This window comes from Vanacampus margaritifer, chromosome 3 (assembly GCF_051991255.1).
Source record: "Vanacampus margaritifer isolate UIUO_Vmar chromosome 3, RoL_Vmar_1.0, whole genome shotgun sequence".
In the NCBI taxonomy this organism is placed as follows: Eukaryota; Metazoa; Chordata; class Actinopteri; order Syngnathiformes; family Syngnathidae; genus Vanacampus; species Vanacampus margaritifer.
In genome coordinates, this window is record NC_135434.1 from 25,259,713 (window position 1) to 25,272,652 (window position 12,940).

Here is a 12,940-nt window from a genome sequence, read left to right on the forward strand (position 1 = left end):
TTAAATTAAAAGCAGTATGAAATCACACTCGAATGAAATCTCACCTTTTTCACATGTTTCTCCAAAGTAAGGCCGGTGACACTGACATTTGGCCACAACCCACATGTCCACGCAAAACCCAAACTGCTTGCAAGGGTCATCATGGCACAAATCTTCTTTGACACATCCCAATTCCAAACCTATGTTCTCCTCTCTCATGAGGTCCTGAGGCAGCAACAATTTATAGTCAACTCGAAGGTCTTCCATGCAGCCAATGAAACTCTTCCCACTTAACGTGAGTGTCAAATATTCCTTTGGTGCTCCTCCTACATACAGCTGTTGAAAAGAATTTGACTGGAAGAAGATCAGATGGTTGTACACTTGATTTTTCACTTGGCATCCTTCCTCACAGCCGGGTCCCTCTACAACCATAATCAGTCGCTCGTCCATAGTCACAGACACTCGGTACCATTCGCCGTCATTGACTGGACCTGGATAAATGACCTGTAGCAATCGGCCCGATTTTAACCTGGCCCGGAGTGAACCCCGCACTAACTCCAGGGAGATGAAGTGTTCCATGGTACCGCGATGGTACAAAAGCATGTCAGGCAAAGTGCTCCTGAATCTGAGCTGAATATGGAGTCCATAGCTGTAGTCATCAGTACCTTGTCTTGCTATGTTTTTAGAAACAGGCAGCTGCATGTGGACGTAGCCCTCAGAGTTGAAGGAAAAGGTGGTGGAGGTGTTGCAGAGTTCTCCCGTCCAGCCTGGCCCACAGAGGCACGTGTAGCTATGCTCGCCATACGCTGTCAGCAGAGGCATGCAGACGCCGTCATGTTGACATTGGTGCTGCTGACAGCCAACCAGGAGAACATCACAGTTACGCCCACCCAATGGCTCCCTGCCAGGTTCTGCTTCAGGACAATGGCATATATAAGCATTGGCAGCATCTTGACATGTGGCACCATTCTGGCAGGGATTGCTGTCACACTCATCAATATCCATTTCACAATGCACACCTGCATGAAATAAAACCACATACACACACAATTTTAGTCATTCATTTTAGTCACGTTCTAAAACACCGATCTGTCATCATGATAGCAGTTGGCATTGCCATACATCATCAATGAATTTAATCATATAACGCAAGTTGATAATCAAACAACATCGGCCACTGTGCTGGAAAGTGGCTGATCCGACTTCCTTAATTAGATGCAGAGACAAGCTTGCCTGCATGCAGCCTTTTAAGCAGATTCGATTGACGCAGTGCGTTATTTTGTCATTTGGCAGATGAGGAAGTTGCAATTGGGTCAATTCAATTTACAATATTCCTAACCAAACTATATTTTATGAAAAGGCATTGACTTTTGGACTTTGCGGCTTTGACTCTCATACCATTATTATAGTGCGTGCTGGTTGGTTACTTTTGGAATATTGTAGCCTCACAAACTCTAGAATGCACAAGAGCAAAGCATTAACACATTTAAAAACATTTATTTAGCTCTTTGTATTACTGTATGTCAAGGCTTTTTCTTCCAATGTAAGCACATTTTTAAAACTATAAAAATACATATTAAAAAGTGCTGTACCATGCTGTACCTGTCAGCCGCCATAGCCCACAGCAGAAACAGAGCAGCAGCAGTAACCTCCTTACTCTCATGTTCCAATGAGTTTACGCCAACACGCCCACACTCTGACACTGCTGGATGGCACAAGTGGCACACAGTGTCTTTTTACTCCTTAAGCTAAAAAACACAAGTGTCTTTACCCCTCCACTATGTTTCATGCAAGCAGACAGGAGTGATTACAGGGCAGCCCTGCCCACCTTTTCTTTTTTTCCCCTCCTCCATCCCTCTGTCCCTCCCTCCCTCACACCCTGTGCTGCTGACTGTCTACAGCCCATCCGAGTGAAGTAATAAGCCTCCAGCTGGCTCCTGTCAGTATTTGACAAGAGGAATGCATTCCTGATCCCTGCACTGGCCTGTGGGTGCCGGGTGGTGGCAGGTGTTTCTGAAACCAACCTGTAGGTGGCACTGCAGGCCGATGGCTACATGCAACCATGGCCGTCCAGTCAAGCCAACAGAAATAAAAAATAAACCGCACACACGCACACACACACACATTGTATTATATTAGAAAAGATGTAGGAGCACTTGCCCAATGTTGATTATAAAGCAGTGGTCGATTGCCAAGATAATATTGGTCGATTGCACACTGGTAAATAAATAAATAAATACATTAATTAATTAATCATACTTGTCTCCAAAAAAAAAATCAATGCATGCATGCATATATGCTGGCCGGACGTGAAAACTGGCGTCTTTACTGATTCACTCATTCAAGTTTTCCAACTTGAGGCACACATTTAGATGATGTTGCATTGTAACAGCCAGTTGGCGTCAAGAATGTACTGCATAAACATACTGACATACTTTTGTGCACAGTGCAAGTCTAGCGGAAAGTGCAGTCTCACTCTGTGCATGGGTGAAGGTTGTTTTTTCCATTTTTCCAAGACAGGTAGAATTGGGCCGGTGTGTTTGAGCTAATATGGGCTGGAACGTAGCCGACTGCCGGCCAATTGAAGTGGCGATCCCCTCATTGCTATAGGGCGGTGGAAACGCACACATGCTTGGTATTGTGGATGCGAAAAGACTCGCTGGGTTCCAAGGTGTGTGCAAAGTGCATTTATCCTTGCGGATGATGTAGTCAGCTGCGCATGTGGTGTACACTACCTGTGCCACTAGTTAACTAGTTTTACCGTGTCTAAACAGAATGGCTCTTCACATTTTGGATTGATAATTGAGGACATGCAGTCAGGGGAGGCAAGGGAGGGGGAGCCTCACCGGCATGTGAAGATTAAAAAAAAAAAAAAACTCAACCGATGATTGCATAGAATTCTTATTGATTCATGACTGGTTTCCTTTTTGAATCAAGTAAAGTCCTTGATTACGTTGTTAAAATTGCTGAATTTGCACATTTTCTGCTACAATACATGGGGAAAAGCAGCTGCGAGACACAGACAACATACACTAACTGATGCCGGCAGTCAACGTCTTTCTATATCATCAATATACACATTTTATTCCACATGTACTGCACATATTAACATTACACTCTCTGTCTAATATAGTTAATGAATGAATGACATATTTTGTCTTTCTGATTGGCCATAAATGCAAACTGCATATGCAGCAGTTGAGCCCGAATGTACAGTATATGGTATCACTTTGACAGGTGGCAGTGCTGATTTAGCACAGTGCTCATGGTTAGATAGTATGGCACTGAAAAGTGTGCCACATGAACCTGCAAGCTCCCAAACTATGAGGAATGAATGTCAATCTCTAAGAAAACTTCACAGCTTATCGGCCCAGAAGGAACTGATGCAGACTGTTCCTGACCTGAAATTTATTCCAGCTAGTGCTCACTCGGCCGATGACAACAGCATCTGTGGAAAGGTCATTCTTCACATTGAAAATCCAGTCCAAATACAGTAAGACCAATTCAGGTTGATTCTCCTCGGCGATCACATGGACTTCCTATACAAATAATTGTAAGACCAATCACTCTTTTAATCTTATAAGGGAGAGATCAGCAATAAAACAATCAATTTTACCTTTTTTGGGGGGTGGGGGGGGGGGGTCTTGCTATTTTGTTGTTGAACAATATGGTAATGCCTGAATCATATTTAAAAACTTTAAAAACAAATGTTTCACATTAAAGACAAAACTGAAATAAAATCTTCTATTTTGAGTGTCTGTATTTTTATATACAACAGAGGAGTCATTGCCTCACCAGTCATGAACCTCACCGCACGTCAGGACGTATGTGCATAATTTCTAAAGCTTAAGTCAAGTTTTATGGGATGGCCGGGCATGCGAGCAGGTGCGAGCACAGTTATTGTGGTGACGACCTTGTGCATTTGGGAAGTCAATCAAGCACACACAAATGGAACTTAATAGGATTATGTTTAGTTCCATATGGAGTTTTCCATTACTTTTAAGCAAATGCATAAGTGAGGTATTCACAGCAAATCATCCTTTGAAATGTTTATAAATAAATAAAATCTAAAAATTTTAAATACCAGATTTGCACATACACACGTTAACGACATTGTCCTTTTGTTTTTCAGCAGATTTGAAACAGGCTCCTAAGCAGCTTTATCATAATCTCCTCTCCCCTCCAACAATTGCTTTGTGGTCCTCGTTTAATACCCAAGAAGAACATATGGGGCCATTTATTGGCTTTGTTGTTTTCTACTGTCCTTCTGTAAACCATATGCATCCCCTTCTGTTTGCTGTGGTCTAAGAGTGCTGCTGACAAGAAATTTGTTGGCATATCACTTCCATTTGGTTGTTGCATGTTATAGTCTTCATTCTTATCTTTTCCCTTTTCTCAGATGTGAGATGTGAGGTTAGTATGAAGGTTTGGGCCATCCCATGATCAGCGTAATTGGCCATACTTTCCAATAACCAGTGCAATCTCCATACACTGTATTTGGAATCACAGCAAGATTAAAAATGTGACAACCTTGTGCACCACTGAATAAAACAGAATGCTACATCCATGTTGATTTGATAGTGTCAATTTGGTATTTCAAGCATTTAATAAAATTGTGACTCTATGCAGTGACAACTGCTGTGACTAATACAATTAGGAATAATAATTTGGCCAAATTAAATGATCAGCAGGAATAATTAACACATGTAATAATAATATGTCAGAGTTTATATAGTGCTTTTCTAGACACTCAAGGACGCTTTACAATGGAATGGAAAAAAATTTCATTCACTCACACTGCGGTGGTGGTAAGCTACTTAATAGCCACAGCTGCCCTGGAGTAGGCTGACGGAAGCGTGGCTGCCAGTGAGTGCCTACGGCCCCTCCGACCAGCACCAAACATTTGCACCTTCTATACAGTGTGAGGAGCACCAGAGGAATTGTGTGTGAAGTGCCTTGCCCAAGGACACAACGGCACATGACTTGGGGAGAGCGGGGATCGAACAGCCGACCTTCTAGTTACTGAACAACCATCTCTACACCCTGAGCCACGGCCGCAACAATACATTCTTCCTACAGCTGTATTACAACCACTTCACTTGACACTGACATTGGGCATTGTATAAAGGTCAAACTAAAACCTTTGAGACACTTTGAGCTTTAATTACAGGCATGCTTCCAGTGGCATCATCATGATGACTTTATCCAGCCGTACATTTTCTGTACTGATGATTCGATGAAAAGTTAGTCTGTCATGTCTGAATTAACAGTGGAGGGAAAGGCAGGGTGCACCCATGACAGATCATCAGTCAAACACAGGACTGACAAATACAGGCAGACATAGTGTAAAGACTTAAACTTTAAATTCTTAAAGGTAGGGTCCGACGGATTTCCCGCTGAAATAAATGCTGTGTGTATACAAATGAAATCTGTTTCAATCAACACCCCTTGCTTCTGTTAATGTGTGGTGGTGAGTTTGTCCTCGACCATTGAGCATTTTAGTTATATTGCCTATGTATAAGATTAAAAAAGTATGTTTAAGGCTAAAAAAAATACCTTCAAACTACAGCAAAATAGCATCTAACTTCATTATTAATAAACATAGATAAAGAAAAATTCACAGATTCATGTACTTGGCCAAGGAAAATAATGAAGCTAAGCTATTCAAATTTGGATGTAACATATGAACCCACAATGTAATTTTTAAAATATAGAACATTTTAAAATGTCAACATTGGTTGCCATGGTAACATGAACTTTGTAATAGAATACATGATTTCACTTGTAACATTGCTTCTCAGAAACTACTGAATGTATTTGACGGAAACTTATTGTGCACCTATTTTACCTATTTACAAGTATGTAGCTATTGAGTCCCACTATGAATTTTGGTATGACTTAGTTAACTTTAATCTATGCTCTACGTATATTCATGAAGTTGTAAGACCGCACCATGGACTGCTATGGACCGCTATTTTTATAGCGCTTTCGTAGCTATAGTGCTCAAAGCGCTTTACAAAGCCTCACAATCACCCATTCACACACCAGTGGTCGGCTGCTGCCACGCAGGGTGCTGCCAGGTCCACTGGGAGCCAATCGGGGTTCAGTGTCTTGCTCAAGGACATGCTCAAGGACACTTCGACATGGTGGCCCAGGATCGAACCCGCAACCAGAGATGGGAAAAGTACTGACATTCTCTACTTGAGTAAAAGTACATTTACTTATGTGAAAAACAACTTTGGTTCAAGTACAAGTAGTCACTCAAATACCGGTAGGCCTAATTGTACTGAAGTAAAAGTAAAAAAACAAAGTACAGGCTTTGAAAGGTACAGTTTGAGAGATATTAGCTAATGGAGCAAAAATCGGCCAATTGACTCTCTGACTTGCTATCAAGTTCAAATTATCTTCTGTAGTGCCAGCCCACATTGCCCTCATATTTACGGGTTCTAATCTAGCCAATTGCACATCATGTGATCACGTGTCGTAGAGCCAATCACAAGCTAGGATGCACAGGACCGTGTGAAACGCTTCATATGATTGGCGGAGTCAGGAGACATTGACAGCTGCTTTTTCTTCCAGGTCAAGTATTTTAATCATTTTCATGCATTTAAACACAAAAGTAACAACCTTGTTTTAAAAATGTATCAAAAAAGTACAGATACTCATGTTAAAAAGTAACAAATAAAAGTGAAAAATAGTCTAAAAAATAAATACTCGGGAAAGTACAAAGTACTGAAAAAACTACTCAAATAAAGTAACAAAGTATTTGTACTTCATTCCCATCTCTGCTCGCAACCTCACGGATGGGAGACGTTCACTCTACCACTGAGTCATGCCGCCCCCTCACTGAACCACAACGCTAGTCGCTGATAACCTAAATTTTCAAAGATATCTTGGGAAATAGTGATTATAAACAGATAAAAAAATTCTTATTTGAATCAATAATGCAAAACCTGTGAATACTTAAAGACGTTAACTCAAGTAAAAGTACAATATATAGATTGTATAACCAGCTGTGAGATAGAGCAAGCTACAGGCCATGGAGTCCTATACAGTAGGATAAGCTTTGTCATCAGAGCCACTTACAAAGTCCTGCCCTCTTCTTTCCAACCTTTGAAGTGGACACGTCCTGACCCCATTGTGTCCTCAAACACATCCTGGTGAGTTGTATGGCCGGTTTTGTGCAAGGTAAATATGCACTCACAATCACATGCATCGCAATCAAAAGCGCTTGGCTAATGGGAGCAAAAATGTAACTGCCAATGCTATGACTTCATTCCCCCATTACCATTCTTCATGCGGGTAGGCTAGGGAGTAGAACAAACCAACAGATTCATGTTCACTGAATGCAGCACAGGATTGGGAAATGCATCGGATTTTATATAACGCTTTTCTACAGTAGACACTCAAAGACGCTTTACACTGGAATGTATACATGATTCATGCACTCACACATTTACACTTGTGGTGGCAGTAAACTACTTAAGTAGCCTCAGCTGCCCTGGGGCAGGCTGACAGAAGCGTGGCTGCCAGTGTGCCAGTCTCCGACCACCACCAAACATTCGCACCTTCCATACACCAGTGTGAATAGCACTGGAGACAATGTGTGTGACCTATGACTTGGGGAGAACAGGGATCGAACAGCCGACCTTCCGGTTACTGAACGACCGTCTCTACACAGTAACCCTCGGCCGCCACACAATGTGAGTAGATATAAGCCAGAGGCTCACCGCCCACAATTGCAACGTCCAACCTGGTCCTCTGGTCTGAAACCTGCAATTGAGTCTCAGTCAAGCTGACAGTCCTTTTGGAGGTGGCCACTGATGAGGCATTTGAATGGAATTACTTAGTGCAGTAATCAGAGTCACTGAAAGTGTCATGAAAGTCTCTTATCATCTTGCTTAGTTCGATCCAAATTTTGACCTATACTTTCTGTGTTCGAAAGTTCTACTTCCAACTTGTTTTATTTATTCTATCGGACTAAGTCACATGTGCGGTAGCAACCAAATGGCTTGGTACAAAAATTTCCAACTAACGTTCTTGAGGCACGATTACTACAGAAAAGTAACAATAGATCCAAAACACTTTGCAACACAACATCAGTGAATAATCTGAAAATCCAAAGGCGTTCTTTCGACAGATTACAGTATTAAGCAATGCTGAAAAGTTGAGTGATTCTCGGCAAGAGTCCTGCTCTTCATATGCCACATGAGGTATCTTGGGTTGACATGATCAAAATACATTTTTGGCAACACTCTACCAGTAGTAATTTTCAACTGATTTACTGATTGATGTAATGATTGACTGGCTTATTATTTTTATTTTTTTAGTACTAATATTAGTCAAAAGATGGCAATACAGGCACAGGTCACATGTTTGTGTGTATAAGTTAGAAAGAGATCCAAATGGTCCTTCCTACCTGTGAAGCCATCAGAGCACAAACATTGATATGAGTTGACTAAATCCTTGCAGCTTCCACCATGCTGGCATGGAGCAGACACACACTCATCCACATCAAGAGAGCAATTTTCTCCTGTAACAACAACATATGTGTCCATATCACTTTGCTGACAAAACAATGTTAAAAAGGGGAGAGAGAAAAATGCTTACCTGTGAATCCAGGTTGACAGTGACAAATGAATCCAGCTGCTTCTTCATAGGAAAAATTGGCTGAACTGAGTTCAGGGAGTACCCCATAGTGCTCAACATCCGAACGCTGGAAACATTCACCGTCATTTTCACAGGGGTACAGCTCACACTCATCTTCATCCACCTGGCAGTTCTCTCCCATGTAACCTGAAAACACAGAAATGAATTCATTTGCAAAATCATGCTGACTTCCTGGGAGGAAGGCAGATTAGATTTTCATGTCCTGGTAGCCTATATGTTGTATTGAAAAAAAAAAAAAACAGTGTATTATTTAACACGATCAGCCCATTTATTGAATGATGTTTAATTTTATTTAGTTGTATATTTGTGTTTCTGTAATAGTGTGTTAATCAACTGTGTCAACAGGTACTATTGCGTGTTGTCCAAATGAAACTCGTAGGTTGAATTAAGTAAAAATCTAAACTTTGGTTAAATGTAAAACCTTGATCATACTTGACAATACAATTATGACCAAGCAGCAACATTTAATACATTTTCATTTGCAATATTAGGTGTTGTTATTATTAATAATCTTAGCTGGATGAGGGAAGAACTGCATTGTTGTTTCCACACAATCACACAACAGCTCTTTTGGCCACTTCATTCTGACCCCAAAGTATTTAATTCTATTGTTGATTTAGATTTAGGCGTGGGAAACAGCCAGTCTGCAGAGGTATTAAGCCACACTAGCGAGAATCCTTTAATTCGCACGCCATATTGTGATTTTGGTGCCGTTAAATGCACAGTGGAATTTATAGTCTTTCGGTTTATAACAAATGCATCTATGTCTAAATAAAAATATGTGTGTGTGTGTGGGGTGGGGGGGGGTGTTAATGTGAATTGAGTGTTTTGCTTTATTATCAAATTCGAGTTAATGACATGGAAAATTGTATACCTGGCCAACAGAAGCATTTGTACTGGTTGATCCCCTCCAAGCAAGTGCCTCCATGCTGGCATGGACTCGAAGCACATTCAGGAATATCCTCCTCACAGTTGTGACCTTCATAGCCTGTCCCGTCACAGTCACACGTATATCTAAGGAAAGACAAGACAATTATGTGTTGACATTGTTGGTGGGATCTTGTACAGCCTAAATGTGTACTGTACTATAGATTAGGGTTGTCAAACTCATTTTTGTGACAGGCCACATTGTATTCACGGCTTCCCTCCGAGGCTCGTTATGTGTTGTTTTATGTTATGTCATGTCCATCCATCCATCCAACCATCCATCCATTTTCTGTTATTTTATGCCATGTGAAACCAAATAAATGTTTGATCCAATGATGGGGACTCGCAACTTGGACTCGTAGTAACACAACAGATTGCCATCAAATAAACTGCAGATTAAGATTCAATGATTATCACATCCACCTAAGTGGGGCAAAATTCACCATCCGCAACTGACCCATCTGAGGGAGCAGCGAGCAGCGGCAGCGCTCGAGAATCATTTGGTGATCTACCCCCCCTGATTCCAACCCTTAATGCTGAGTGTCAAGCAGGGAGGCAAATGGGTCCCATTTTTAGTCTTTGGTATGACCCGGCCAGGTATTGAAACCATGACCTCCCAGTCTCAGGGCAGATACTCTACCACTAGGCCATTGAGCTGGTATACAATATGGAGGTCAACCCCATGTTTCATTGTATTAAACTAATAACAGTGCATGTCATTTTTGACACATAAAAAATCATGCAATAATGTTTTTATGAACCTTCTTTTGTGCCCTACAAGGGCACAATCATCAAAAAGAGACTTTGAAGAAATGTTCTTACAGAGTTGGAAGCATAGAACTGCACAAAATAAAAGCAAAGCACGAGTTTAGCCCAACCTCTGATGTATTACAGTAGTTCACAATTGATTCAAGTGTGTCCCCAGACACACTTTGCATGACCTTCATCTTTCTCACTCACTCAGTTGATCTGTGCTAAGTATTCCCAGCACCTCTAGTCAGCCAATGACTCATTGAAATGGCAGAGAGAAATTGGGTTAATTCTTATCCCTGGTGAACTCTACACTGTGGCCTGCGTAGAACCACACTGGCACAAGACAACACAACTTGATTAGCTTGAAAAAGGAAGTACTGAGGTTAGCATATCAATGTTGTCCAGTGTTAAGAAACTAAGAGTTCCTGTATGACTTTATATGTGAGGAATTTTTTACAGAACTGATTTCTAAATCAATTAATTCAAAATTTTGGACTACATGCTGTTTTGGTTTCCTGTCAATTTAATGTTGCTTGTGAATAGGGCACTGAGTGGTAGTTGGTGCCATGCTATCTACAAAAAAAGTTTTAAAAAATAATAATAATTTGAACCCGCATTGAGTTGTCAGAAAAAGTATATGAACACTTTGGAATTACTTATGCATAAATTGCTTATAATATAAAACTATACATTGCATAACTACAAATATAAAACTATACATTGCATACCTACAAACAAATATTGACAAGATCACACTGTAATAAAGCAGACCCCTGCAGTTTTGTTTGAATAAAGCAGAAGCAAAAAGGTTTTGTAATGAAAGAATTGTATGTTATGTGTTTTTCAGTGGACCCTACCTGTTAACACCATCAATGCACCTGCCATCATTCAGACACGGCATGCTGGCACATTCATCAATGTTGACCTCACAGTCTTGACCCTGGAAGCCGTCCATACACTCACACGTGTACATGGCAACATAGTCTCGGCAGGTAGCACCGTTCTGGCAGGGTTGTACTTCACACTCATCAATCTCTACTTCACAGCTAATCCCTAAATAGATGGCAGTGGGCCAAAATATGAGCGTGGCAACATACTTCATTTATCTTAGCACACACATTCTAATCAACAACACAGGAGCATTAATTGATCCCAAAAAAGTATTGTATTCATCACGTATTAACACAGATTAATCACACTATTAATTTTTACCACAGATGATCCTTTAGCTGACAGCTAAAGGATCCAGAATATTTGTTCATGTCAAACTACTGGAGTTATATATTTTTTTCATTTTAAATTATGCAAGTAATTAACTGATTAGAAAAATAGGAGGATGTGTGTGTGCAGTGGTTTAAAAATATCGAAGACGTCCCCGTAACATTTGATATCGAAATAATTAACACAACGGGTGCTCTTCAAATTTGGCGGGCAAAAAAATGGTGATAAAAAGCCTTTTTAATTAAGCGCTTTTATATATATATATATATATATATATATATATATATAATTTATTTTTATTTGTTTTTTATATACACACGCAGTATATATATATATATATATATATATATATACAGTATATATATATAAGCACTCAATTATATTTGGGGAGGGAATTTGGATTAAAGAATGTTTACTAAGCGATTCATATTAATTCATATTATATATTAATATATATATTATTATTATAATAATTAATATATATATATATATATATATATATATATATATATATATATATATATATATATATTTATATATATATATATATTAATCACAATTAATTGCTTAATAAAAAAAGCCTTTTTGATCTACATTTTTTTCAACCCCCAAAATTGGAAGAGCAATGTGTTAATTCTTTTGACATTCAATGTTATGAGGACGTCTTCAACATTTTTTGATCCACTGCACACGCTACGCTCATCCTCATCTTTTTCTAATCAGTTAATTTCTTGCATCATTTAAAATGGGAAAAAAATGACTCCAATATTTTGACATACAACAAACATTCTAAATTTCATACGCAAACATTTATTAAAGGCTTTACTTTAATACATGTAAGGATGTTTATTGCTCAAACACAACCTGTGCTACCTTAAACGTAGCCATCCGCTGTCACGCTAAAGGACAATCTATGGTCAAACTTAATAGTGTGATTAATCTGCGTTAATTCATGATTAATGCAATATTTTTTTGTGATTAATTAATCAGTTAATGCTTTAACTTTGACAGCACTAATATATACATGCAGGTGCTCATCAAAAAATTAGAATATCCTCAAAAAGTTGAATAATTTCTGTAATTCCATTCAAAAAGTCAGACTTTCATAGATTAAGATTCAGGGCCCACACCTTAAGTGATTTCAAGTATTTATTTTATTTATTTATTATTTCAGTAACCAGAAGGTTGGCTGTTCGATTCCCCCTCTCCCCAAGTCATGTGTCGTTGTGTCCGTGGGTAAGACACTTCACACACATTGCCTGCAGTGCTACTCACACTGGTGTATGGAAGGTGTGAATGTTTGGTGGTGGTGGTCGGAGGGGGCGTAGGCGCACACTGGCAGCCACGCTTCTGTCAGCCTGTCCCAGGGCAGTTGTGGCTACTGAAAGTA

At 39.7% G+C, this 12,940-nt stretch overlaps 1 protein-coding gene across 2 annotated transcripts in view; it reads right to left on the reverse strand.

Annotated features, from left to right (window-relative positions):
- Nucleotides 1-12,940, reverse strand: part of LOC144049266 (protein crumbs homolog 2-like) — a 44,723-nt gene that overhangs the window by 12,312 nt on the left and 19,471 nt on the right. For both annotated transcript variants that reach the window (XM_077562032.1, XM_077562031.1), the window contains 5 exons: nt 11,187-11,382; nt 9,524-9,663; nt 8,590-8,775; nt 8,399-8,512; nt 45-998 (listed from right to left, as the gene is read on the reverse strand). In XM_077562032.1, the coding sequence (XP_077418158.1) occupies nt 45-998; nt 8,399-8,512; nt 8,590-8,775; nt 9,524-9,663; nt 11,187-11,382 (1,590 nt within the window). The remainder of the gene's footprint in view (nt 1-44; nt 999-8,398; nt 8,513-8,589; nt 8,776-9,523; nt 9,664-11,186; nt 11,383-12,940) is intronic.